Here is a 26,691-nt window from a genome sequence, read left to right as displayed (position 1 = left end):
TTTTTTTCCCCTGCTCTTTCCATATCTGCCCGATGTTTTCCCCATATCGATGGACTCGATGGTGTTTTCCATTCACACAGGACATTGTATATTTACACTTTTTTTTGTTCTGTCACTTCACTTTTCAGCTCTACCCATATTCTTGGATGGTAGGAGTGTTAGGAGTCATGGGTTATGTTAGAATCAGAGCATCGATGGATATACTGACGAAGACAAGTATAGTTAATTATCATAAACATTCATAGATTCTGGACGGTGTACATATAATGGAAATTCAAGGAATGGACGGGTGAGTCCATCACAACGAGAAAGAGGTCCTTATATTGTACTCGGTACAAACAAATAAATAAACCGTGACGTATAAAATATGGTTGGCGATAGACCGATAGATCAGATAAGATCTCCCGATAAGCAGCGAATTGAATACTTGGCCTCAAGCGTGCAACTGCTCCGCCTCCATTGTTCTTCCCCGACCATTCATTCTCACCCTAACACCCACTCCCCGCCCCAATTGGCGTCCATTCATTTTGCCTCCTCTTCAATTCTCATTCATGCCTTGATCCATTGATTTTATCTACCCCTTGCGATACAGATTCGTCATGAATGGCTTCTCATCGCACGGCCTGGACGAGGATGCGTTCGGGGAGAAGTCCGGGCTGCAGGGCGGCCTGAAGACATTCGATGCATTTCGTACGTCTCTTGAACGAAACAGAAGCCCACCGTGATTGTAAAGAACGAACACTAACATACATAATCCAGCCAAAACCAAACCCGACTACACAGCTCCCTCCCGCCGAGGCGGCCAATGGACCGTCCTCATCCTCCTCATTTGCAGCGTCTTCTCCATCTCCGAATTTAGAACCTGGTTCAAAGGCTCCGAAAACCACCACTTCAGTGTTGAAAAGGGCGTCTCCCACGATCTCCAACTAAACCTCGACATCGTCGTCCAGATGCCCTGCGACGCTCTGCACGTCAACATCCAAGACGCCTCCGGTGATCGCATTCTCGCCGGAGAGCTGCTGAAGAAGGACCCCACCAGCTGGAAGCTCTGGACGGACAAGCGCAACTACGACCACGAGTATCAGACGCTTAGTCGCGAGGATCCGAGCCGGTTGGAGGCGCAGGAGGAGGACGCCCATGTGCACCATGTGCTGGGTGAGGTGAGACGGAACCCCAGGAGGAAGTTCCCCAAGGGTCCCAAGCTGCGGAGGGGGGATGCTGTCGACTCGTGTCGCATTTATGGGAGTTTGGAGGGGAATAAAGTACAGGGGGATTTCCATATCACTGCTAGGGGTCATGGGTATAGAGATATGGGCGGACATTTGGATCATTCGGGTATGCTTCTCTTCTCCTCTTTTCTTTTCTCTCGCGCACATACGCACACATTATCTCTCTTCCTTGGTGATTTGCGGATGGTTATACAATATAGGATCAGGGCTAATTCGTCACAGCATTCAACTTCTCCCACATGATAACCGAACTCTCCTTCGGACCCCACTACCCTACTCTCCTCAACCCCCTCGACAAGACCATCGCAGCAACAGAATCCCACTACTACAAATACCAGTACTTCCTCTCCGTCGTACCCACAATCTACTCCAAGGGCCACCAAGCTGCCCTCGACAGCACCCTCTACACCTCTAAACCCAGCCACTCCAAGAACGTCATCTTCACAAACCAATACGCAGCCACCACCCAGGGCACCGAGCTGCCCGAAAACCCCTACTACATCCCCGGCATCTTCTTCAAGTATAACATCGAGCCGATCCTGCTCATGATCAGCGAGGAGAGAAGCAGTTTCTTGTCGCTGTTGATTAGGCTCGTGAATACGGTTTCCGGGGTTATGGTTACCGGGGGCTGGCTTTATCAGATTGCGAGTTGGGGTGGGGAGCTGTTACGGAAGGGGAGGAAGAGGTCGGAGGGTGTGCTTGATGGGAAGTTGGCGGATGAGTAGTAGATTCTTTTTTTTCTTGTTTTGTTGTCCGGGCTGTTGGGTTTTGATTGAATGGTGTCCTGTTTTCGGTGTTTCTTGTTTGTACTATTTCCCCGTTTGTTGTTTGTCTATTGCTTGGTAAATATCAGTACAGCTACAACAGTTAGCACATTCGGAAAGATGTGATAGAAAAAAAATAAACAATGAAACATCATCAATTGGGATATCTACGCATCCGCCGTACTCCATCCAACCACAGTCCGTGAACATGAACATGAACCTTCTCATAAACAATACATAAAGAGATGACCAGCTTAAATATGAAATATAAGTCTAGATCTCGAATATCTCGCCCATTCCCACTCCGGCTCCTTCCGCTCCAGCCCGGCTGTCAACCAGATCCAGCCGCCAGCCATGCCAGTCCTTGAGCTTCTTCTTGATCTCGCGGACCCATTCGACGCGCTTGCGAGCTTCTTCCTCGGCCTGGGCGCGGGCAAACTCTGCCTCGTCGAACTCGTCGTCGAAGTTCTCTTCGGATAGGAGTTCGAGACTGCCCCGTGCAGCAGGTGGATGCTGTTTATTCGAGGGCGCGCGGGCTCTGTTCCCGTACGTGTTACCCCCAGTAAAGGCAGCGAATCCGCTAGAGAGGACAGTCGAGAAGGACGAATGCTGCTGCATGCTGCGTCGGCGGGCATGTTCAGGAGCTCCACCGACGAGGTCAACATCATCGAAAGCATTCGCAGCCTGGTTGGCATTGGAAGGATAAGCGACACTGGGTTCACGGCCATGGGCAATTTCCTCGCGTTTCTCCTTCCATACTCCGCGACGGAGGTCGAAGATTTCGCCTTCCAAGTCGCGGATTCGGCGCTCCAGACGGGACCGTTCTTCGTCCTCGAGTTCGTCGATGCCGTCATCGTCCGCGCCAACGGCGTTGCGCTTGCGAAGCGTCTCCTGCTCTTCCTTTAACCGGAGGTTTTCATTCTCGGCGCTGGCTAGTCGGCTCCGGAGTTGTGCGACCTCTTGTTCTGTCTTCTCGGTCTCGCGCAGGCGGGCTTGGTGTCGTGTTTCGGACTCCTTGTGTAGGTTGCCCATTGCTTCGATCTTTTTCTCAAGCGTTTCGATCTTCTTCTCGGATTCGGATTTGCTCTCCTTTACTTCTGAGAGTTCCCGTTCTAGGTTCTTGATCTGGGTTTCTGTGGAGGTCTTGTCCACTCCTTCCTTGACGGCTTTCTCTGATGCACGGGTTAAGGCATTCTTAGTTTCCGTGAGTTCGCTCTGTGCACTCTCCAGCGCTGCCTCGCTGCTTGACAGCTTCTCTTCCAGAGCCTTGATCTGCGCCTCATGGGCACTACTAGAGGAAGACTGGTCCGTAAGCTGAGCGCGCAAGTTCGAGATCTCAAGCTCCATAGCCTCAATCGTAGCGGACTTCGACTCAAGCTGCTGCACAAGATCCGCAGGAGGGGACTCCGACGAGGCCGGCGACGCAGAACTCCGATGCGTCTTCTGCAGATGCGAGTTTTGTCTCTGAAGTGAGGCAATCTCCGCTTTCTATAACTACCGTCAGTAACAAACCCAACATTGAAACCATAGCCATAGTCACATCCACATCACAGCCGTAGAAAAAAAAAATAAAAAAAAAAAAAGGAATAGGAAACGAGGGGGAAAAACTAACCAACTCCTCAACTTCCCCCACCTTCTCCTCAGCCTTAGTCAACTTCTCCTTCAACTCCGCAACATCAACACTCGCCTCCCGAAACTCCTCCAACTGCTCCTCCGTCTTCTTCCACCGGCCCGTCGCCTCCTCAAGCTCCTTCTCCAACCGCCGATTCTCCTTCTCCACCTCCTCAATCCGCCCCGCCTGCTTCCGATACACCTCATGCACAGACTCCCCATCAGCCGTCAACGGCGGCAAAGAGGGCGACTTCAACACCGCAGACGGCGAAGGCGACGCACTACCCTGCGAGACGGATCCCTTCCGGAATGAAGACGACCTCATCTTCGACTGGATCGATAGCGAAGGCTGGCGGCCGTGGCGCGACGGCGTGTCTGCTTTCACGACGGGCTGGGGTTCTGCTGAGGGAGTCGGGGAGGTGGATTGTTCGGTAGGGGGTTGTTCAGGTTCATCTTGCGTCTGTGTCTGCTGCTCTTGTTGTTGTTGTTGTTGCTGCTGCTGGTCTTCGGACTTATCTTGGGCATCGTCTGCTAGTTTCGGTTCTTCTTTCGACTCTTCCGGGGCTTGTGATTGTCCTTCCTCCTCTTCTTCTACTCCTTGTTGTTTATCTTCAGTACTCGGCAAAGACTCCTTTGTTTCCTTAGCCGTCGTAGCAGCCTCAGAGCCTGACGCTTTCTTATTCGCCTTTTTCTTCTGCTTCTGTAGTTGCGCGACCTGTTCGAGATGAGTTAATCAATTATTCGCCGAGCCCTGTTTGGTTTCCAATGGGACAAAAGGACATGGGGTGGATAAGGATAACATGACATACCCTCTTTTTCGCGGCGGCTAGCTTCTCGGCCTTGGTGCGCTCTTCATCATCGGCCATTTTGGTATATAGTTAAGGGGTTGAGGTTGGTTAATTGCTTGGGTAAGATGAGATTTGGGCGTGTAGGTATGTATATGCGGATCGGAAGGGACAGCTTTCCCCGTCGTGCACGGACCAGGTTGTTGTTCTTTGGACTTCTGTTGAGTAGGTACCTAATTGTACCTTGGAGGCCTAAGGGTGTTGGCCTTCCCGATTTATTGTTTTGTGGGTTCTTTTCTAGGGTATGGATTGAAGGTTATCATTATGGTTTCCTTTTGCCTTGTGTTTACTTTTTGTTTTCTTGTGTTGAACAGTTATCTTGTGGTTACTGGGGTTCTACTCTGTAGACTCTTCACTCCGTGTACAATAGCATAATTAATTCAGTGGTCAAGAATCGTAAATACAAGAACAGAAAGGAATGCAAGCGATTCAACGCCCCGGGCGCGCCGCAACTAATTGGGTATGCAGCGCAAAATGATCAAAACCTACACAACGAAACGACGACTTCATCAATAGGGGCCTATTATCATCCCTGCCGGTCACCAAACGCCCCGAACCTGTGCATATGCGGCAGATGTAGCAAACAACTAAGCAAACCGTTGAGAATATCCATGTTGAATCGAAGAAAAGGGGGCATCAGCGGAATTAAAAGGTAAAGCAGTGAAGTAATAACAAGTCGTAACGGGTTGAATCGTAATTTAAACCTCCATCGAGTCGGCAATTTCCTCACTCATGGCACGTACTGTGCCCTTGCTGCCAGATCTAGATCGGAATTCCTCGTCGCTGAGCACGTAGTTGTCGTATTCGTCCACAACGGGCCGGGATGGCTTGCTGGCGTGCTCTTCGTCGGACTCGCTCTCGTCTTCCAGGTGTACCACGTCGCCGAGCCAGTAGCGGGCCCGCTTGCTTGACCCGAGGTCCGGTGTGAGATAACCGTCGTCGTACGTCCTCTTTGCGGTCGGCGTAGCAACTCCGTCACTAGGCGTGTGACTGAGGATCGGGATGGCTCTGAGGTAGAGATAACAGACACGCTTCCGGATCCGGTTAAAAAAGAAGTAATGCAAACTCCAGATCGCTCCGTCGTCCGCATCGGAAGGATCTTCTTCCGGAGAGTAAGAATAGATGGAGCACTCATTGAGCGATAGCTGCTCATCGATTATTTGCCACATTCTCGGCCCCCACGTAGCAGAGGCCCCGGCATTATATGAGCCCGAGATAGTCACTGGTGAAGGGGGAGCGAGGTCGATGGCTTCACGTGGCCGAAGATTAAACAGTGTGGAATCAATCGTGTTCATTACGCGTTTGATATTCCTCTCACGATGGAAGTCCGACGGGCGCAGCACATGAGAAAAGTCGTAATCTGGATGGCTTGCGTTCAGGGTTGCGATCAGATAGGCGAAGGTTCTCCGGCTGGAATGTTCGCTCAGGGGTCCGAAGGGGCTAGACCGGGACAGATTGAGCGAGGCGGCCGCGTCCGACGCATTTGGAGGCGACAACGATGCGGACAGGCGAAGAGTCGATTCATATTGTGCTTCAAGAGACTGTTCGATGTTCTTGTACAACTTCCGGTCCGCCCGTGCTGCCTTCGTCGTGTAAAGATCGCAGCCTCCGAGAATGTGGCAATCACCGGTGTCGAAGTTCAGGGAACTCGTCACGTCCTCGATCTCAGGAAGGGGAAGAAACTAGTAGGAGCAATACGTTAGTATGGGCAGCAGGGATATGGATTTCACGATTGAGGAGAAAGAGAGGATGCGAACCTTCATCTTCGACAATAGCGGTCAAGAGTCCTGACCGGTCGATCAAAAGGGCAAGGTAAACAAGGCGATTAACACTTTGTGAAAGGCAAGAAGGTCCCTACTTGCGACAAGCGGATGAACCAGGTATTAACGGTATCCTAAGCGATAAGGCAGCGTCCACGTCGGCTGAAACGTAGCCGATCGGAGATAAGAGGTCGTGAGTTGGCAACAAGCGCTAGGCTGGCTGGGCAGTTATTCAATGGACAGAAGGTGAGTTATTTGAGTGAATCACGACCAAAGAGCCATGATAAGTCAAGCGAGATGAAAGAGAAGATGGGAAGAGATCCAGGAGGGACACTTGGGGATGGACTATCGTACGGCAATTGGGGGGCCTGGGCTTAGCTGAAGCGGGAGTTGCGCAACGCGCCCCCGGGTCGGAGAGGGTCACGTGGGGGGTGGTCTCGGCCAGTGATATCATTCACCTACCTCACGGGGGCCGATCCAGAACACGGGGTCAGTACCAAACATTGGGATGAAAGTCACTTTCCTGTGGTTGAATCCAATAATTGAGGCAAGTTCCATAGCCATGTGGTATTAATTAGTGGTCGTGAACTGTGTAGAAAACAACGCCTAGTATGTACGTCCAACGCCAATATGTCCTCCCAATATTCCCCAAAGCGGAAATCCAAATATAGAAACACAGGAACGCTCAGTTGCCGAATGGTAAGGCCGCTACATAATCTTCGTAACCACATCTTCCTCAACCTAGAAAGGGGACAATAGCTATTAGCGTCGATCGACGGTAGGCCAAAAGGAGGATCGGAACGCACGAGATGCAGTAAACAACCGAGGTGGCAAAAAGTATTGCAGGCAAACAATTGGGTGATATATAGCAAAGTGGAGCGAAATAGCAACGCGCGCAAAAGATACCACAAGCCCAAGAAACAACGGGCAGCAAATAGAACCAAGCATCAAATGAGCATACTAAAACAGCCCCGGCAGAGCTCCAACGAATGGATACGATCGCATCCGATCGTAGTGTCTCAGACCTCCTGCCATCGTCTATGCGAACTTCTAAGCAAGATACGGCGGTCAATAACTCACCTCCATGTCTTCCAAACTGTCCTGTTGACTGATGCACCGGAGGACATTCTTCTTGCTGCTCTCCTGCATCTCTCCTGCCAACAGCAACTCGTCTAGGATGAAGTATGCCTTTTGGAAGTTGAAAATGATGTCCAACTCGCAGACGTTGCCGTAATACTTGTCCATCTGCTCGACATAACGATGCACGACCTCAAGGGTGATCAATTCGTTGTCGGTCGAAGCGCATCCGGCGATGAAGAAGAGGGAGGCATAACGACGGTAAACAACCTTGCTGTCTGAGAACAAATGTCAGTTAGTAAAGGGGGGGATTGTGTGCATTAGCAAGTATATATGTGGCTGGGACCCGTACCCTTATACTCGAGGAAGTTGCACATCCTTGTCCGACGGGACAGGACGAGTTGGGTCACATCTTTGATAATCTTAGCCTTCTCCTTGGGAGAAAGAGTTGTGAACCATTTCGCTAGGCGCTGAGAGAAAGAATTCAGTCAGATCCAGCCGGACTTCCGGACCGGTCAAAAAGTTGGGTGGGCCACGAGGGTAAACGAACCACTTTGCCCTGACGGGAGAGGAGAATCAAGTAGCTAGATGGAGAAATTAGCGCACTCCCTTTGCCAATAATTGGCAGGGCAAGCTCACTGGATAGCCATTGTGTGCGGTGGGTGTGTGATTGTTGATGAGGGGAGCGAAAAGGCCACGAAAAGGAGTTGGTGGAGGGAACGCAATTAAACACACTTGCAAGAGCTTCTGGAGAAATTCTTGCACGGGCCGCGCGGAGGGGGTTTTTTTGGCTACGTCCTTTCTCTCACTCACACTGCCCCGCCTGTCAGGAACAACAACTTCCCTCTCTCCTTATAATTCCACTTGCTCTTATTTCAATTTGCTTGATTTTTCGAATATTCTAGGGATCCTTCAGGAAACCATTCTTACGGCACATATCCGGCCTCGTTGCTTCAACCCCACCATTTCTACGCAACAACAAACTTTCGGTCAACCCAAACAACAACAACAACAACAAAAATACACTCGGAGTCTTCACACTTGACCAGTTGCTCCGAAGTGTACTGTAGTCCCATGTTGATACACGTGGGATCATATTCCTTCCTATGCCAAGCAACAGAATCTCCGTAGTTTCACGCTAAGCTTTAGAGCAGCACTCGAACCCAGTCGAAACGATTGGTCGCACTTTGGCTGGCAACATGACCGGAGTGCATCCAATAATATATAAAAGCAATCAAAACACCTATTTGATTTTATTTTATTTTAGTTTAGTTTAGTTTAGTTTAGTTCAATTCCTGGTTTAGATACCGAACATACACATCCATTGCACTTGAAAGATCCGAATAAAGCCAGTTCGTACTTCGATTGGCCCTGAGACGACAAGAGGGTAGTTCAAGTTTTGGGGCGTCCATACTTCAACTATTGAACTCAAAGATCAAAGCCCGACAGGACAAATGCCGGAGTATATCAGAATGTTATAATACAGACTGAGGGTTCATAAAATTGGGATTAGGTGCTACGGCGAAACAGTAAAGTGGGGTATTACTCGATTTATCTTCATGCGTAGAGCTCAGACGACAAGAAATATATTTCATCACATCCACTACTATACTTGGGGCTCATATCCCAGTTGTTCACAACCACACCAGGTAAGATAACGTATAACATGCCCCATATAGCCTACTGATCCTGTTCATTAACCAACCCATGTAAAATCCCTCACGCCTACATAGTGACATCCCACATCCTACTGTAAACCCATAGTCCGCTCTTGATCATACACCCAGTCAATAGTCCCCCGGTAAAAAGAGCCACAGTAAGACACACCAATTCAAGATGCCCTATATCCGTGATATCAAAGAAAGTATAATTCAGATATGAAGGATACTTGCACGCCTGCCAAGGTCGATTGCCTTCACTGGGGCTGTATTTTTCTCTCCCAATGGTCTTGCCCATGCGCGGGACGTGTTTAAAGTCAAAACGAGTGCGTTCTCGTAGCACTATCCCCTGGTACAAGAGGGTTCGGGAGAGCTGGCATGTAGTAATTAGTGCAACTAAGTCACTCATAGTGCCGTGCTTGTAAGACCTACCTTAATCATGAATTCATCAAGCATAGGAATCATCCGTTGCAGCCAAGCAAGCCCTAGAACAAGAACACAATAACTGGCAAACATTAAGTAGTATAAGAACCCGGGCTTCCCAAGATCAAGCTCGTCGCAGATCTCGTTGCCGTTGATCCATCGACTACCAGCCTCAATGAACTTCCTCGAGACATGAAACGGGGCAGGGAGGTTCGCCACGCATTCGACAAAGTTATAAGCGACCACGCGTGACGTCTCGGTGGTATGCAGCTCGTGGGCGACCATACTCTCCATTGTGTGCTTGCCCTTCTCCACCGTCTCGAAGTATGACGTTGGTGTTCCGAGAAGGTAGCCAAGGTATCGAAACAGGGCCATGTAGTCTTCGACCTCATCGGCGGAAGGGGTGATTTTAAACCTAGGCAGTTGGAGCCACATTGGATTGCAGCAGAAAGTACTTATGGAGTGAATGCTATCTAATGTGTTGACGGGGACACCATAACGGTCAATATCGAAGTAGTGAGGTTTTGTGCGACACAGATGTAAGATGCGCTGTCGGACGGATGAATGGAGAAGTCGGACCCGGACGGTTGCAACATGGCCTTCGCCGCCAGGTTGGATGGCAGCGAGGTCATGAGTGACTAGGATCAACCATTGGAAGGTCTCGAGTAGTCTCTTTAGCAACATACGAGTCGAGAAACTGCCAGTCCGGGCGAGGACTTCTACGACGCCGGAGGCCGCCTTAACGTGAAATCTGAGTCAGTTATACAATGTTCAATGGATTCACGATGGTCAAAGGGAGTTATACAGAATTTTCTGCTACAAACCCCTGTAATGCAAAGCCAACAATGTTGGCAATTATATAACGGTGAAAAAACCGCTGGCCTCGCTCGAGTTGCTCCCAGTTAACCCAGTCTGGGACCGTGTGGGTTTCGTTCCAGAGTTGGGTTAAGACCTCATCCTCCCTATGGTAGTCTTGGAGGATGGTGTAAAGATCATTTGAAGGAGGACTAATTCCTTTTGCTTTGCTATCTTCTAGCAACGAAGATCGTATGAACTGAAGCCGTTCCAGAGCAGCAGCGCCCAGTGTGTCGAATTGCTGACGTAGAGACTCTGTCTTCTCTCTAGAGAGATGGCAATCCGTCCAAGTAAAAGAGTAGCCCCATTTGCTTATACGGTCACCAGCATTTGAGTGAGGAGGCAGAGTGGTGTCCATTTCGTTAATAACTTGAAGATAAACTCGAGGATATCAAATGTAAACAAAGCTGTGAGCATTTTCGAGCCATTGAGGGAAGGATGCGAGAATTTATGCTCATCTACTTGCTATAGATCCAGTACAACATCTGAGTTCAGCATACAAGGTCAAGTTCAGACGGCATCCAGCCGAGTCTGTCCTTCTACAAATCCCGGAACGACCCAGGCTCTGTTCTGCCCCCACATTCGTCAGGTTTCGGTGCCATGGAGCTTGCTGTGTACGACAGATGCTAGTTTTGCATCCGGAGGCCGTCCGAGGCCATAGAGAGAGATTACAACCCATGTAGATCAGCGCCGAGCGTCTCATAGTCCAATTGTGTAGAACTACGTATACGCATCACGGTGTTGTATTGCTTTTTCGAGGGGAACAGTGGGGACATTGGCCAACATTGTATGGGCTGACGGGAGGATGGGATGATAAGAAATCATATGAAAGAAATCGATACACACGCGCAACTATACGTGGCTGTACAATTCCACTGGAGCCGCACACAGAACCATGACTTGGTCGATGCCCCATAAAGCGCGCTAAATTCATTAATGAAGAACGGTTCCCCACTCGACTAGAGTCGCCCACTGCGTCGGAGGCCGGATAAGAGATCCGCCCAGGCCTATAATTCAATAGATCGAATTAGTTTGAGGCAACAATGAAGTTCCACATATGGCTTGAACAAGGAACCATGATCATCATGAACAAGATCCCGATCTAAAGATCGATAGTGCAGGATCCTCAGCCACTGTGGCGAAGTATAGGCCGCATTATTGGGATAATCATTTGTGAACTATATGACCATCAACTAATCCACCTTCTTTATCTTGTCTGCAGGTAGCAGAATCCGGTAATGGACTTTCCTGGAAAACATATCATCGAGGTAACCCGCGGCCCGAGATTGTCTTTTCAGGATATCCCTTGACATCATTGAAGTTTTTCTGCGTAATTGGCGATGGTTCGAGGGATGACTAGCCTTGCCTGGAAAATGAGTATCATCATAATCGCAGTATTTAAGGATAGTAGCAGCTAACAGGGTACCTCTTTGTTTTCACAAATTAGCTGTTTCAGTTTGCACACCAGAGCTTTCATTAGGCATTGTCTTCATCATGGAAATCCCACGACTGTCTGACGGATTGATATTGCCAATGGGAAAGGCTGCGTGTAGAGACGCCCTTGTCTCTGTACACCTTCCTAACATGTTTGTGCTCTTTTTATCGGAGAAGCCAGCAACGAACCCGTATTATGAAACGGTAAAGCAGGAGTCCGAACTATGGATAGCAAGGTCAGTATGTCCGACAGAAGACATAGCATGCAGTGCTAAGCGGGCGCACTGCAGAATATGCGCGTTTGGCGACAGGACTCGGAAGACTATAACAAACTGTGATTTTTCGTACTTTTGCTCAATCGTAGTACCGGATGCTTCGCCTTTGGAGCTCCAGACAATATGTGATTGGGGCAACTGGGTATGTGTATTAGTCGTAACACGATTAATGCCTTTTGAAGACATCGACATGCTAACCTGTGCCGCTCGGCGTCACCCCTAGGTCTTCCCATTCGATGATAGTGAGCTTTGCAGCTATTACCTTTCTGGTCAAGATACTAAGTCATTTATCTCCAGTGTTCGATAATGGAGGTCTAAAAGATGACCCTATACAAGCTCAGCAATTGGTCAACAGTCTCTTAAATGGTATGCAAGATTATGGGACTGTGTCAGACGATAGCGAAGAGCACCCTCTGGTTCAGGTCCATAACTCCGTATGGCGTCGCCTTGCCAAGGTAACTATCGGCCAATTTCTTCCCTCTTTTTTATTTTCCAGGATAGATTTGCTAAAGTTCATAGGCTTCTCCAGTTGGTATGACCCTCAAAACCGAGACTCCCTTGGGCCCCCACTAAGAAATAATCAAGGTGTCCGTCGCAGGTTCGCAAAGGCTATGAGAGATTATTGCAATGGCGCCATCGAACAAGTCCACAGTTGCTCTAGGGGCGAATATCCCACACTCGACGAGATGCTCGCATTACGTAGACAATCTGCCGGAGTTTCACCTCTCTTTGCCCTAGTTGAGTACGCCACCGCAGCCACTCCAGATATATTCGCGCAAGACTGTTAACAATGAGCAGGTATGGTCACAAGCTCCATATCCCAGACTCAGTCTTCGAGACTAGAAGCATCAAAGAGATAGAAAGAATCGGAATTGACCTAGTCCTACTGTGAGTGTTAAACCAAAAGAGGGACGAACCAAAACTCAACGACCATAGGCAAAACGACATTCTCTCGTATTGCAAAGAAGAGGTCAGTATCTTTGAAACATAAAAAGCCAGATCATCCAGGATACTCCTGCTGACGTGCTGGATCTGTAGAAAGAAGGTGTAACTCACAATATGGTTGCCATTTGTCGACGTGCGGGAATGCCCGCGCAGATGGCCTTTGACCACATTGGTGGTATGCTCTTTTCTCGTTATCATGACTGGTACCTTGCGCTAGCAGACCTACCCAGTTGGGGTGAGTATATCGATTCGGAGGTTCAACAATACGTTCGTGGAGTACAGAATGTTGTCAAAGCTAATCTTCACTGGAGGTGAGCGATGACCGACTGCGAGTTTATATGATAGCATTTTGGTTCGACACTAATATTTGCATAGCTTTCGTTCCGGACGATACTTTGGAGAGGCGAATGAAGAGGTCCGAAATACTGGCATCATAACCGTGCAGCCACAGAGTGCTGATGTTGAGTTGTCAATTCTCTAAGGATGTCTGCAAGACTGTTTTCCTGGCTTGAGGCGTTCATGAATGTTTTTACTGTTCACTTTCATTTTGTATGACAGTTTAATACTGCCAGTGTTATGAGTCGTTGAAAGAGCACTAGAGGGGCGAGAATGGGGGCCATTGGAGGCGTGACTCAGAGCTGTCAGATCGATTGAACGTAAAGGGTAAGCTGAGCCTCCAACGATTTTGGTATACACGTAATCATGTATAGTTCACTCCTGTGTCTACAACTGATTATTAAAAAAAAAAAAAAGACCAAAGTCAAGCTTCATATAACATTACGATATTGAACATACAGCAGAACAGATACAAACTCCGACCTTCTCCGAGCCACCCAATTATTGTTCCATCTCCTGCTATCCAATATACTCCATATCCATCCCGCTCTTAGCATCTTGTCAATAGCTAGAGAAGATATACAAATACAATTCCGCAACTCCCTCACCGAACCCTAGAGTATTATTAACGGGTGTATGAAATTAGTATAGAATTGTCGGCATAGTCATTTTCACATTGCTGAGAGACACAATTGGTGGTTTTCATCAATTGACGGCGTTTCCAAGGCGTTTAAACGTATACATGTCGTGCGAATTTTGACTAGAACATGAATATGACTCGTGTCTAGTTTCACCGGTAAGACCATGGAATACCAAACAGCTGGCACCGTAAACCCTGTGGAAAACAACACGGTCAGTTCCTCATCGCAAATCCCAAAACATGGCCATCTTACATTGTTTCCTATGATTTTCTTTTTAGACCTGGGCCATGCTGGGACGAGCTCCACGGGCGGGACCTGTCCGGGGCCGAAGGTTGACGGACCGGCGGGCGGCCAAAGATGAAAGGGCAATGGAAGCCGTGTATCCAGCCCAGGCGAGCCAAAGGAAAGCAGTGGATGCCTGCGCCTCACGGCAACGCTTCTCGCGGTGCACGGAGCCGTTGGTAATCTCGTTGTGGAGAGTGTAATCCTAGATGATCGACAATCAGCCGGTGGATCTCAATAGTGGGTGGGTCTGCCGATAGCACGAATCCTGCTGCGATCGAGGTGCATCTCGGATCCCGAGGTTCACGGATCACACGTACGTTGTTGCTGCAGCTGTGGGCCTCGAGCTTAGCGGCCAGTGCGATACCGGCCGTAAGGAAGAAGATCGCATTGAGAGTGTCCAAGACAATCATGAAGATCGGATGGATTGCCCAGTCGATATTGATGGATGCCGGCACCAAGTAGAACAGTGTGAACATGGAAAATGCCGAAACAAACATGGCATAGTTGACGGTCGCAGGGTTTCCACTAAATGAATCGGCGATCATGTTACCAATCAGGGCCATGACGAGCAGGGTCCATAGGAACTGTTTCAAAGCGCATCTTGTTAGCTAATTCTAGCGTGCCTAGTGCGATACTGGACCCCCGTCACTATCGAGAGAGAGTGGCATACCTCCCACAGTCGAAGGCCGAGCTGAATCGCGTTCATAGCCATTTCAACAGCTTAAGCTTTGTATGCGTTGGTAAGTATATTTTAATCTCGGACAGTCGCGTACGGTAAAGCGCGTCGATTGTGTAGGGTATTCGCAGCGGAGCGGAATCGTCTCAGGCGCTAAAAAGGCGCAAAGCTTGTGGAGCTACTATTAGTTAAAGATGGTTTGGCAAAGGTAAGTCAGAATTCTAGGGATGATGGGGTTGATATTGTATGAGCGGAATGTCCGGGAGGGCGGGCGATGACGATATGCTGCGGGATGGCTGCGACGTCATGCGAATCATGAAATCACCACCGACAAAAAAATTTTTAAGCAACCACTCTGAGAGAGAAAGAATTACCCGTATTGGATGATGGTATCCTACATTATATACTACCTAGTCCACCTCGGAGACTATCCAATCACACCTCTTCGAGAAACAGTTGTCAGGCATTTCTGCAGTGCCTATCACTTATTCTTAGCGCTGGTCCGCTATAGTATGCATCCTATAATAACAGAATATCAGAGAAGCGCCCTATGCAGACAACGTCGTGCTCTGTGCAACTTCCTCGGCCCATCATCCTATGCAATCTTCCGCCTCTATCCGACATGAAACGTAAATGCCGTCACCATTCCCTCGAACTCTCGATGAAGTTCAAACTTAAACCGACCCCGATGACGATCGGTTCCAAATGTAGGCGCTCTGTCGCCCAATGATACCCTATACAATTTCCCCTTTACCAGTCATGGCCTGTTCTAGCTTCGACGCATATAGTTAGCTTCGATGGAGGTAAAAATTTGTCACCAGTTCCTATACTCGGTACCCATAGCTCCAAAGTTAGAAGAATCCTGTTCGCCAGCTCGCCCTGGTAAAGACCACAGTTTTGCATCATGAAGGCATTCGTTCATAATGAAGACAGTGAGAACGAACGAGCCTCATAAGTATTAGAAAGGATCTAGTTCAGCTATATTCAAGCGCCAGTGGCGTGACTCGGCAGTCACGGTCTAGGCACTTGGCTGTCCTTTGAACCACACCAGTCCAATATGAAATATATCGAGGTCGTTCCTAGACCATTACCTATGGCACAGTTTAGGGTTCCCTGGCTACCTTACGAGGTCTCCACAGTTACTGGATAACGCAGCGCTAACTCCCGACAAAAGCTCATATGATACCCGAAAACCTATACATTGAGTTTCTATGATCTACAGAGAAAGTTTATCGGAGTATTGCTGCTGTGTTGTCGTGAAAATGATAGAGTACAGTAAGTGTTTGAAAAGCAAGTAACTGTGGTTCCTCGTGTACTAGTAGAAAGATCCATACAACAATGTGCTTACATATGTATGGCTTTACTTTGTAGATGGCTTAAATGCGCTTTGCACAGACCCGTACCTGCATCCTCTGTCAGTATACTGTGTTATATCAGGAATGTGGTAGACTCACCCTTGAGCACATTGCTTGCCGAGGGCCACACTTCCGCTCCTCATGTAGCAGATCTTGGCTTTCCAGCAATCCGCGGTCGTGCACTTGGGGCTCTTGACACTCATCTTACCCTGTAGTTCATTTTGCAGGGTTACTAGGCCTCCGTCTCTCTCCATAGCCTCGGTAACCTGATGCCAAAATGTTGCATTCAGGGGGGCATCCTTGTCCCACCCAGCGGCGGAGCCGTACGTGTCCCGTGTAGAATATTCGAATTGATATACAGGTCCTGTCTCCGCGAGAGAGCTAAAGTCTGACACGTTGCTAAAGAAGGTGTATGCTTCGTAGATGTTGAAGTCCCCTGTATCCACTTCGTACAATCTGAAGCCGCTGTTTAGATTTGTCAGCGGTGTTACGCTGGGTCCAATCCAACCAGTGGTCAAAGCATTTTTGGCGTTCTGCATTGTACCATTGTTCGCGTAGTATACCATGAATTGATCTTCATGTGTGTGACCGAAGAATATGTTTGCAATAACATGTGGGGAGTAGCGGTCTACAATCTGGTAGAAGAGATTTGTTGGATTGGGGAGGGGGTTGGACCCATCCCATCCAGAGAGAACATGACCAACAAGCCAAACTCGCTCGCCATGGTCCTCTGCTTTCTGAAGCTCGGAGATCATCCAAGCGAAGATCCCGGAGTTGTCGGGATTTGTTGTGTTGATGAGGTTCAGATAATTAGACTTATACCAAAAATCTACAAGTCACACGTCAGTCAATCGCATTGTCAAGGTCCAGATGACTGACCTACCTGTGTTGAACGTGATAATGCGCAGTCCATAATGGGTTTTAATGCTGTAGGCCCCATAATGAAGCTTGGCTTCCTGGACAGCGGTTTCATCAATCCACCCTTCGTGTTGCCACAGCCCTGCAACATGATCATAGTTCCAACTCTGTTGTTGGCCCAATGGCCCTGGAAGACTGTGTGGAGATTCAATGTTCTCAGGGCTGGTATCGTGGTTGCCCAAAGCAGCGAAGACTGGCCCTGAGAGGTATGACTTGAGCATACCATATACACTAGTTTCTGTATATTGCGTATAGGCCCGATCAACTTGAGTAGCAGGGTCATCATGCGAGACTAAATCTCCTGTATACAGGGTGAAGGCCAAAGGATTCTTGTCCTTGTCAGTTCCAGTCAAAGGACCGACAGCTTCCAGAGCGGCAAGACCAAGGTCATATGGTGTATCACATTTATATGATCCATAGGCAGAGGCTGGAAGGAGAACCTGGTCCTCTGAATACGAGTTGTAGAGATTGCTTCGGCAACACATGCCCGACGAGCAGTTTGCCTCAGAATTCACGGAGTAACGTGGGTCCAGATGAAAATCCGACAAGTGCAGCACCTTAATCCGCTTACCACTAGGGCTAGGAACCTGTGGGTTTGCCGGCTTTGGCTTTGGAAACCAATCTGACACGTTTAACGGGTTCGTCAGAGGCTGACTGCAGAAAGTGCTGCTCAAGGAATTGCATATGTAGTCTCCGTCTGGACCCTGAACATCTGCATAGGCTAAAACCTGAGTCCAGATCGCCCCAAAGACACTCGCCGTATATTTCTCCTCACATCCATCATCAGAAGCGAACTTGTACTTTTTGCAAAGGGAGATCAACGTTTCGGGCACTAATGTTGGCGCAAACAAAGCAGCCGGCTTAGCCGCGGCCAAAGCTGCCTTGCAAGTGGTGCAGTTACTGTTCGTATTGTTCGCAGTGATGATGCGGGTGACATTGGCCACGACCCCGTGGACCAATGCCTGTTGTTGATGCTCCGATAGATTTACAGATGGCTCTGGGAAGAAGACGGGGTCGTTGTTCTCCGTCGGGATGGTATCAGGATTCGTCAATTCATAAGGGAACGTGATATTCAGTATAGGGTCATAAATAATTGGTTGCGGCTCTTGGGTTGGTTCTGCGGGTAGATAATAATAAGATCTAGATCAAGGGGTTGTGAGTATCTACTCCAAATCGGGGCAGAGACTGAACGATCAAAACGTACGAGAAGGCACTGGTCGGGAAGCCAGCCGGGGCTACATAGGACGAAGCCCCAGGTAGTGACGAGGCAGTAAGGGCATCAGCTAGGTTCGTGCTGACACCGGCCAGAACGGCCTGCATTGTTATAAAATGGGACGCGTAAACCATGAGTCCGATAAGCACCGAGCGTTCGCAATATCGGATGCAATTGAGACGAGACGAGACGACGCCCACGACTGCTAACAATGTGGTCACAGCGAGTAAGGCGTGCGAGTATCAGCATGGCGATTAAATTTGCGGAATGCATCATAATTTTATAGTGGCGGGTGGTAGTTGTTGAGCAATTATTGACTCTTCCTTATCTAGCAAAGGGATGCACGTGGCGCTAATCTTTAGATCGACTGGACACCGTGAGATTAGGAAATGAGATTTGTGGAGAAAGTATCACAACTACTAGTAGTACGTACATAGTACGAGGCAAAGAAGTCGGGCGATTCATATGCAATTATACACATGGATAATCAACATGATGTTGGACATAAAGCGGAAAAGGTGCGGGTGTACTCAGTATAGAGGGATAAGGTACATACTCATACTATGGAGTGTTTTTGCAGTACCCATGGTACCTTGAAGAAATCACGAGATTTAATTGGTTGAATTCAACCCCTGACGGGTTTTGTGCCTTTTTTTCCTGGCAGCCCCCATGTATTCCAAGAATCCTGGCGTCAATGGCTCCCTATTGTTCTCCTTGTTTTCTTTCTTTCCCATTTTGCGACCTCTCACAATGTCTCCATGGGTTGAAGTTGACGTGCAAGGTATATGTTGATGCGCCACCTCAAGCGAAAGCTACCTAGCTATTGGACAGTAAGAGTTTTCAAGGGATTTGCAGCTCCTCTTTAACTTCGATTAATTTTCTCCCTCCCTGTTGGATTAGAACCTGTCATTGTACAGCTCTTGGGCTTATGATGGAGGAGGTGAGTCTGGTCGTTCTTACAACATTTAGGATATCTAGTCTCAGCTTGTAAAAGCAACCACAACCACAAAAGGATTTAAAATACAGGTGATAGTTAGTTAGTAGGCACGATTATATAATAAGAGCACTTAACTAACTTAAAGCCATAATAATTTCTAAACTCCAATTGAGGCATAATAAATCCTATTTCTAATTGCCCTTCTAAACATAATACGAGCACTAGTATATATAATCAACTACCCCAACCCTATTGCTAAATCAACACCAAAGCAACCACAAGAACAGTTCTGAGCAAGATATATTTCCACTTCCACTAAAAGTCGATGTGTTTCACAACGATCCTATAACTACAGCCTGAAATTCCGTTCTAGCTTCAGGTTCGGCTATCGACTCATCATTCAATCATGATTTGGTTGCCAGGGACACATTCAGGCGGAGATCTAGGTCCATTGTCTCGGGTGCGACCAAGCTCAAGATCGACGCGATTATCTTCTTGGGGCTATCGGCTAGATCATGATGTCATGAGATCCCGAGCCTCCCGAGTTGAAAGAAACTTTAGGTTAGGTTTAAACTTTCGGGGTGACTGTGATGGTTGTCATTATAGTCACTGACTGACCTATCTACTGAGTAATGTATAAATCGTGGGCTCTTCGGTGAAGTGGTTACGTAGACAACTTGAGGTTTACTGTAGTGGCCAAAAACAATTTTAATATTCCCAAAATGAATATATTATTCTAATTTCCTTGTGATTTTCCCTCGAATTGCTTGCGCATTGCTTTCGCGATTGTGCTCCAGGATCGAGACTAAACACACCGTTGTCTTCAAAATGCCTGTTCTTCCCTCTTTACAAGGATCTACCTTCGATGAGGACATTCGCGATCGTCACTTGATATATGACTATGCAGCGCAGGATACGGAAGGAAATCCAGAGAAATGGCGTTATGAAATGTGGTTCTATAACGAGGATCGCATAAATTACGCCATTCATGGGGGCCCCATGGCGGGGCGTGCGGCGTTTCAATCGGCCACATACCAATGCATCCGGCCCGGAGAGTTATGGCAGTGTAACTGGCTCGAGGAAACTGGCACCGTCTGTTCATTGGTTTTCGATATTTCGCGGAAGCATATCACGACTTTGATAGCCTTTTCCAAGGGACATTGGGAGGAAAACACGACAGCTCGTGGCGATAAGCGCACCCCAGAGGATCTAGCACGAATGAGAAGTTTGGCTCAAATCGGTAGCCAAGTCGATCGGATACTTTTGAGCGAACAGGCCGAGATCTTAGAGGATTTCCGTGGTCCGGGTAATCTGAAACCAATACAGATGGATTGGCCGACGCTGTGATAAGAGGTAGCGTAGTATCGAGGGCTTCCTTCAAGACCCGGTCCTGTCGGCCGTGGGCTCACGGGGGAAATCCGATCAATATGCGTGGCACGACGATTGCCCGAAAGCGGAGAGCATTTCACTTTGCCCTATTCAATGTATAACCAAACCAGTATACTAGGTTCCAAGAACAGATTTCTTGAAAGGATGCCGCGTGTAAAGTGGTCGGTCCTGGGTGCAACTAATACAACTCCAATGCGAATATATCAAGTTTCCGAGAATTGATGGGCATCCCGGCAACGTATAGTGAAACTGAATCATTTCAAAAATCCAAAATGTCCAGAAGTAGAGCTGAATAATGGTCGCGTCCTCCCATGCCAACATTCGTAGTCCATGCAATCGGCTTTTCCAATGTTGTGGTCCCTAGATCAAGGCAACACGGCCATCGTATCGCTCGATGCGATGACACACACACGGCCCGGGAAGTTGAGAGCCTGCTGCGGATGGGCAGAGATCGTGAGTAGATCTGGTAATCTCTTCCTTAACAATGAATTGTTATGAGGCATGTCACGCGGGTAGACATGCCAGCGAAGAGTGCAATGCAGCAAGGTGCTATTAGTATGGCCACCAAAGTATACAACTTGTGGCCCTTAGAGTATGAAAAGGAATATTCAGACGTGATGTCGAGAACCCTACGTGGAATCTTGGTTCGATGACGAACTCCCGGTTGAAGGAGCCTGAAGGCACACTAGTTCAATTTGAACATCGTCTTTGCTCTTCAGGGGTGGACTGTCGTATGACGGGCTTCGGCTGATGATGGCAACGGCCACTTGATCTGCTTGTTGTTTCGCAGTCATATTGTCGATATACCATGTCTTCCAGGGGTCATCGCTAGAGCCAGAAGTTGACATCATAGCAACTTTGTCATTTACCGTCTCCGAGGCGAACGCTGGCAGAAGTGTAAGTAACAGAACAAAGTAGACCTGTGGCCTATGAGACAAGGAACCTTCACGTACGCTTAACTGGAATTCGCTGGACATCGAAGAAAGGCGGTGGACAGTTGGGAAGAGCAGGCGGGTTGACAAGCATTTCATGTAACACAGTATCTAGGGGGAATGTATAATATTCTCCCTTGGCGGAGAGTTGATAGATAGCTTCCTTTAATGTCTCCTTGAGGTTCATCGAGCATTGTGGTCCCCAAACACCGTCGCATCCATTCGTCCCCCCGGAAGGGGTACCTGTCAAGTTTCCCACACGCAAGCCAACCTCCAACGTGCGATTTGTGGAGATGGCTGAGCTATCGACATGATGTGCTGCATAGCCCATCCAAAAACTAGCTTTAGTCATGGGTTCGTTACCTTTACCCCGAGAGTTGGCGTCGTATGCATAATATAGTGTAAGATCGTCCAAGAAGAGAGGAGAAAAATCGAAGGAAATTGCCGTCTGGGCGTAGGGATCAACACATCCGCCATCCCAGAAAGAACAGATCTGGGCGAGGCCAGGTTGTAGAATTGTTGACAACATCGCCAATAGAACCAGACATGGTCGGAACGTCGACCTCATTCTCCAAGGGTCCGCCATTTGGAGGCCGAGGACTATTCAAGTAGAGCCGTCTCCGTGGGGATGACTGAGTAGGCTCAGAAGCGCAGCGATAACAGAGGAGCAGCGGCCAGCACAACTGGCATGCTCATAACCGAGTTGGTGGTAAGAGGGAGGTCGATGGTGGTCGAAGGGATTCGAGTAACACTACCGTAGTCTTGCACGAAAATAGCGTGGAATAATCTTTAGAACATAATAGTCGCGTCCGGCGATTTCAAACAGCAAAAGGACCCGAAAGTGTAAAGAGGAGAGGTATCTATCTTCAGCGCTTCGCTCGTCTAAACTCCGAATTGGATGGTCGATAGATTCGCCAGATCACCGTTTTCCGTGTCAGCAAAAGAATGGTCTCCTCTCATGGAACGCCTTCCGCCCTGACACCGAAAAGCCAAGGGATTCGAAAGAACGCTAAATCAGATAGCGGTCGCACTGAGAAGAAAGAGGGAGGGGAAGTGCTCCCTGCTGTCAGAATTGGGGAATCGAGTAGAGTAAGGTCCGAGTCGGAACCCTCCGCTAGTTGGGAAAAACGACTGATTCTCAGCACGGGAGTAACGGGGGGGGGGGGGCCAGCTGATTATGGGAGTGCAGCAGAGAGGAGCTGTAACCCAAGGGGGGGAACCACCACTGGCAGAAAGGTTGAAGGTAATGTCAGATAGATGAAGGATCGCTAAAAGGGAAAAAAATAAAAAAGAAAATCATTCATGAATGGCAAGTCAGTCACGATGCTGCTGGTCCAACACACTCTCTTTTCTCGCTCTCCTTCTCTCCTTCTGTGACCGGCGACTTATTATTGTCTTGCCTGTGAAACAGGGAGTGTGGATCCCGGATTGGCCAGAGGAGACTCATCTTTTTGCTGGCTCCCTGGCGTTTTAGGAGGCATTCTTGGCCCTTCTTGGTCACTGACGCTAACAGACAGTCCCCGCATATTTCCTCACCGAATGCGGCAGTTCCGGCGGTTGATCCGCCCAGGGTGCCAGGAGGCGTCCACTAAGAACGCCGAATCCTCACATATTTCGGTCTTCCAAGGGTTCTGAGGGTCCAGAGGGGCCAATGGGTTCGCCTACATAGTCTGCTGCCAGCCACCAATTGTACCTCGAGATTCAAACTAGTAAACAACCTTACCGTATTGTGACGGGCGCAAGTTACCACCACCTACGGAGTACTGTCCTTAAGAGAAGTACTACTACTCCGAGTAGTAGTAAGATGTAACTTATTTAAAGCTAAAATACTCAAGGCAGCGAAGTACTGTACCTAGGCACAGTAAGTAGCAATCTGAGTAATACTTGATTGCCGAGGCATCCCCGGGAAAGGTAATACTTGATTTTTTATTTTATTTTTTTATTTTTCGAATCTTTATTACTAGGTCGTACAGTGCGCTGTTCACAGTAACCAGGGGGTAAAAATAAAAATAAAAATAAAAATAAGAAGAAAAGCATTGTGTACTTACAGATAGTAATCTTGCATATTGAAGAGGCAAAAAATAAAAGGGCTAGAGGAAATCATAAACAATAGTAAGCCAATAATACCTGCTGATGGGTCAATGTCTAATTAAATCTCTATTACCTGATTAACGACGGGGAAACAACGGGAGTGGTTAACTAACTTGGTTTAGGGAAGAAACAAACCAACTAGTATTGTGGTAGCGCGGTACATAATTCCACAGGACCCTCGATCACACTAACGGTGGTGCTACTGTACAATTCATACCAGTGTTCCAAGTTGATACTCTTGAGTATTGCCCTCAACTCGGGCCCTATCAGTAGTTACCGACTAGGATGGACAGCAAACTACTCCCGTACAGTACTTCATTTATTGCCACCTATCAAATTTAGTGTAGTATCGACTGAACTCTCTGCAATATTCCCACCGGATTTCCCTCTGAACGGAAACATCACGAGGTGAAATTGCTTATTACTACTGCACAGCCGCACCCTGAACGCCGTAGATTCTCCGACAGAAAGTCTTAATAGAAAAAGAAAATTTCATGCAATCTGAGCCAGGAGAGGTCACATTAAAAAAAAATAAAATAATAATACAGCAGCTTCTACTCCGTACTGGAAGTGCCATCCAAGTTTTACAAACTTAATCGGATGGGGTATTCAAATTTTCACAACTAACCTCTGTTGAGAATTCCAAACGACCATGGTTCCTATGGCTCCTATCTCTAGTTCTTCGGGCATCCAACGGGGTTCCCTTAGCGTTGGTTGCCATCCCTGGGTCAAGAGGCCCTAGCAACACCGAACAATGGCAATGGTAATAACGATAGAGTAATAATACTACATCATGGTTGCCGAGATACGACTTCGTACCGGCCAACCCTGAGCAGCGCCGAGCTGTCATTCTTCCATCACTAATGAGTAGTTGAAGGTGAGTCTCGGAAATAGCTTCTAACGTTCTCAAGAATATCGCCTAAATGCTGTCAATATTAATATTAGTACAAGGGCTGAAAGGTTAATATCGCCAATGGTGACACCGGGGACACTAACAGCATTCCTGACTCATTCTCACATATATCAGCTGCATGGCAATTATTCTGGCCAAGATAACTCCATACAGACGACTTGGCTTAGATCCTCTGTTGTGCACCGTGGTATACGCTCTAGTCGAAGGGATGTACAGTACTCTGGATGTATGTACGCTATGGCCATCTACTGACTTCTGCCTGGTTGTACAGGATACTACCGAACATTGTTGGCCATGAGGTCATCTGGCGGCCAAAATTTCAATCCCTTCTAGAAAGATGCCGTCATAGTTGGGAAGAATCCGACAGCGAGCCCTACTAAATTGCCTTGTTTGGTGTTTGGGAATGTATGCCAAGGTCAGACTTAAGCCTAAGTACACTGTACAGAAGCCGAGGACATCGCAATTCAGCCATAGAACGACTTAACAACAGCCAAAATGGAGATTTGTTTCGCTTCGGGTTTGGCGTCCTCGGATATGAGTGGATATGGCCCAGATTAATATCCGACGAGCCCGGTGACCAATAATGGATGCGAGCGACTTTTAGGGTCTCTTTTCGCTGCAGTCGAACCTTGCGTCATTACCGGTCGGATCAGGTGATTCTCTGGTGGTCTCGAGAGATATGGAATCGCTCAATCCAGTAATTACCTGCATCCCAATTGAGAACGGGGATAGGAGACCTCACATCTCGGATTCCCGTTTCTACATATCTATCATGGCGTGGACTGACTGGTAAATGATTACGATAAAAAAGTTTGAAAGCAAAGCCTCTCACTTTTTCTTTTCCCGTGCCTCTCAGTTATATACCTCCATGACTCGACAACAGCCGGTGGAACACGCTACCTCTCAAGTTTCTCTAGTCCCTCTGCACGAGACTTGATGATTGCAGCCGACTCACAGATGGATTTGGCCAGCTTGCGGATCCGTTCCAATTCACGTAATCTGTTTCCCTCTGCGACCTCTACTATCCTGCGCACGGTTTCAATCTCTGCAGCCTCCATATCTGTCAGTTTACCAGCCAGAGGATCAGCGTCCTGAATGTGCTTCTGGATATTAGAGACCTTGGTGATCGCTTTAATGAGGGGTAGCATAACTGGCATATTAAAAGTCAGCCATGATGCATGCTCGGGAGTGGCGCCTTGGTGGCCCCAGACCATGTCCATGGCTGCTGCCCGCTGTGTAAATTTTCGGACACTGTGAGCTCCTGTTGGCACAGGAGCTTTGTTCTCGTTCCAGTTGTACTCTGGAATATCCAATGGCTTCTGCTGCTCATTTTGGTTATTGTGCTCGTCCCCGTCATTGCAGGTGTCCTGCATTCCTTTCCAGCGCTCATACAGCTCCCATTCAGATTCCGTCATTTGTGCCCTAGCCGAGCTTTCCAGATCCCTGCGTTTGTTGTGCGACGCCAGCTTCAATCCCGTCCAGAGTGCAAGACTATTGCCCCGCTCAACAACCCTGGCGAGATCCTGCATCTTTCGCGATGTCGTTTCCAGGTCATCGGTGTCCGTAGGCACGGGTAAAATCTTTAAGTGCTCGCCTAAGTCCTTGAGCGCCAGAGGATCCATCGTCGCCCCGTGCGATCGTTTAGAGCTAGAACTCTGCTCATGGCTGTCGCTCTCCCGCTTTAGTGCACGAGTAGGTAGTGGGCTTTCCATTCCAGCTTCACTCTGTCCTAGTGTACGGTAAATTGGACAACACACCACGCGTGGGCTGTAAATAAGAGTCTCGTGTGTATCGTATCACGTGGTAGTGCTCTCCAATCCTGTATTGTTCTCCTTTTGTTATATGTAGACAGTGAAGTAAGAATGGCTGCTAAATGACTCTGTTCTCACTGTGGCCTCAGAAGAGGCTAGAATAGGCTGTCTTTAGATGCTGTACAAGGTTCGGTCTGTCCGTGCGAGGGGTTGTTGAGCTAATAGCTTGCTTCATCCAACAAATGCTGACTTTCCAAATTTATACTCAAATTTTCCTTCTATATTAGACATTCACCTCGAATGAAGTTGCAAGAACCAAAGTGCAGATGGGGTTAGGAAGCCGACCTGTGAATGTAGGTTGTACTCCTTACACCAAAC

The 26,691-nt window shown here is 48.2% G+C and overlaps 11 protein-coding genes across 11 annotated transcripts; 3 read left to right on the top strand and 8 right to left on the bottom strand.

The window, feature by feature from the left end:
* Positions 1–468: 468 nt before the first annotated feature.
* Positions 469–2,110, top strand: BDV27DRAFT_64999 (endoplasmic reticulum-Golgi intermediate compartment family protein). Its single transcript, XM_032077193.1, has 3 exons — positions 469–690; positions 760–1,335; positions 1,452–2,110. Exons 1-3 carry the CDS (start codon positions 600–602, stop codon positions 1,952–1,954), a joined length of 1,170 nt encoding a protein of 389 aa, XP_031930881.1. The 5' UTR covers positions 469–599; the 3' UTR covers positions 1,955–2,110.
* Positions 2,111–2,153: 43 nt separating this feature from the next.
* BDV27DRAFT_123440 (uncharacterized protein) lies at positions 2,154–4,571 on the bottom strand. The gene is made up of 3 exons (XM_032065872.1): positions 4,414–4,571; positions 3,606–4,319; positions 2,154–3,481 (listed from the first exon to the last, which is right to left on the bottom strand). Exons 1-3 carry the CDS (start codon positions 4,468–4,470, stop codon positions 2,267–2,269), a joined length of 1,986 nt encoding a protein of 661 aa, XP_031930880.1. The 5' UTR covers positions 4,471–4,571; the 3' UTR covers positions 2,154–2,266.
* Positions 4,572–4,800: 229 nt separating this feature from the next.
* On the bottom strand, positions 4,801–6,761 carry BDV27DRAFT_123438 (RNA polymerase III-inhibiting protein MAF1). The gene is made up of 2 exons (XM_032065871.1): positions 6,207–6,761; positions 4,801–6,131 (listed from the first exon to the last, which is right to left on the bottom strand). Exons 1-2 carry the CDS (start codon positions 6,210–6,212, stop codon positions 5,148–5,150), a joined length of 990 nt encoding a protein of 329 aa, XP_031930879.1. The 5' UTR covers positions 6,213–6,761; the 3' UTR covers positions 4,801–5,147.
* On the bottom strand, positions 6,752–8,077 carry BDV27DRAFT_123436 (AP-1 complex subunit sigma). The gene is made up of 5 exons (XM_032065870.1): positions 7,926–8,077; positions 7,837–7,870; positions 7,639–7,756; positions 7,290–7,564; positions 6,752–6,950 (listed from the first exon to the last, which is right to left on the bottom strand). Exons 1-5 carry the CDS (start codon positions 7,934–7,936, stop codon positions 6,918–6,920), a joined length of 471 nt encoding a protein of 156 aa, XP_031930878.1. The 5' UTR covers positions 7,937–8,077; the 3' UTR covers positions 6,752–6,917.
* A 1,272-nt stretch (positions 8,078–9,349) lies between these two features.
* On the bottom strand, positions 9,350–10,580 carry BDV27DRAFT_169204 (oxygenase MpaB family protein; the record flags this gene model as incomplete). The annotated part of the gene is made up of 2 exons (XM_032074972.1): positions 9,350–10,105; positions 10,173–10,580. 2 exons carry the CDS (start codon positions 10,578–10,580, stop codon positions 9,350–9,352), a joined length of 1,164 nt encoding a protein of 387 aa, XP_031930877.1.
* A 1,136-nt stretch (positions 10,581–11,716) lies between these two features.
* On the top strand, positions 11,717–13,357 carry BDV27DRAFT_154682 (terpene synthase family protein; the record flags this gene model as incomplete). The annotated part of the gene is made up of 10 exons (XM_032071999.1): positions 11,717–11,892; positions 11,947–12,073; positions 12,155–12,173; positions 12,229–12,386; positions 12,451–12,463; positions 12,517–12,673; positions 12,730–12,819; positions 12,868–12,901; positions 12,970–13,187; positions 13,252–13,357. The coding sequence occupies 10 exons, from the start codon at positions 11,717–11,719 to the stop codon at positions 13,355–13,357; spliced, it is 1,098 nt and encodes a 365-aa protein (XP_031930876.1).
* Positions 13,358–13,628: 271 nt separating this feature from the next.
* On the bottom strand, positions 13,629–15,197 carry BDV27DRAFT_123431 (MARVEL domain-containing protein). Its single transcript, XM_032065869.1, has 4 exons — positions 14,809–15,197; positions 14,456–14,722; positions 14,106–14,340; positions 13,629–14,047 (listed from the first exon to the last, which is right to left on the bottom strand). The coding sequence occupies exons 1-3, from the start codon at positions 14,848–14,850 to the stop codon at positions 14,128–14,130; spliced, it is 522 nt and encodes a 173-aa protein (XP_031930875.1). The 5' UTR covers positions 14,851–15,197; the 3' UTR covers positions 13,629–14,047; positions 14,106–14,127.
* Positions 15,198–16,148: 951 nt separating this feature from the next.
* On the bottom strand, positions 16,149–18,549 carry BDV27DRAFT_64872 (PPN1 endopolyphosphatase family protein). The gene is made up of 4 exons (XM_032077191.1): positions 18,292–18,549; positions 17,053–18,227; positions 16,269–16,998; positions 16,149–16,217 (listed from the first exon to the last, which is right to left on the bottom strand). The coding sequence occupies exons 1-4, from the start codon at positions 18,432–18,434 to the stop codon at positions 16,175–16,177; spliced, it is 2,091 nt and encodes a 696-aa protein (XP_031930874.1). The 5' UTR covers positions 18,435–18,549; the 3' UTR covers positions 16,149–16,174.
* Positions 18,550–19,880: 1,331 nt separating this feature from the next.
* BDV27DRAFT_64870 (Calycin-like protein) lies at positions 19,881–20,662 on the top strand. Its single transcript, XM_032077190.1, has one exon. The coding sequence runs from the start codon at positions 20,066–20,068 to the stop codon at positions 20,582–20,584; it is 519 nt and encodes a 172-aa protein (XP_031930873.1). The 5' UTR covers positions 19,881–20,065; the 3' UTR covers positions 20,585–20,662.
* A 439-nt stretch (positions 20,663–21,101) lies between these two features.
* BDV27DRAFT_64868 (uncharacterized protein) lies at positions 21,102–22,323 on the bottom strand. The gene is made up of 2 exons (XM_032077189.1): positions 21,580–22,323; positions 21,102–21,512 (listed from the first exon to the last, which is right to left on the bottom strand). Exons 1-2 carry the CDS (start codon positions 22,142–22,144, stop codon positions 21,256–21,258), a joined length of 822 nt encoding a protein of 273 aa, XP_031930872.1. The 5' UTR covers positions 22,145–22,323; the 3' UTR covers positions 21,102–21,255.
* A 2,722-nt stretch (positions 22,324–25,045) lies between these two features.
* Positions 25,046–26,640, bottom strand: BDV27DRAFT_64858 (uncharacterized protein). Its single transcript, XM_032077188.1, has one exon. The coding sequence runs from the start codon at positions 26,272–26,274 to the stop codon at positions 25,459–25,461; it is 816 nt and encodes a 271-aa protein (XP_031930871.1). The 5' UTR covers positions 26,275–26,640; the 3' UTR covers positions 25,046–25,458.
* Positions 26,641–26,691: the final 51 nt, after the last annotated feature.

This window comes from Aspergillus caelatus (assembly GCF_009193585.1).
Source record: "Aspergillus caelatus strain CBS 763.97 unplaced genomic scaffold BDV27scaffold_31, whole genome shotgun sequence".
In the NCBI taxonomy this organism is placed as follows: Eukaryota; Fungi; Ascomycota; class Eurotiomycetes; order Eurotiales; family Aspergillaceae; genus Aspergillus; species Aspergillus caelatus.
This window is presented reverse-complemented; position numbering and strand designations above follow the sequence as displayed.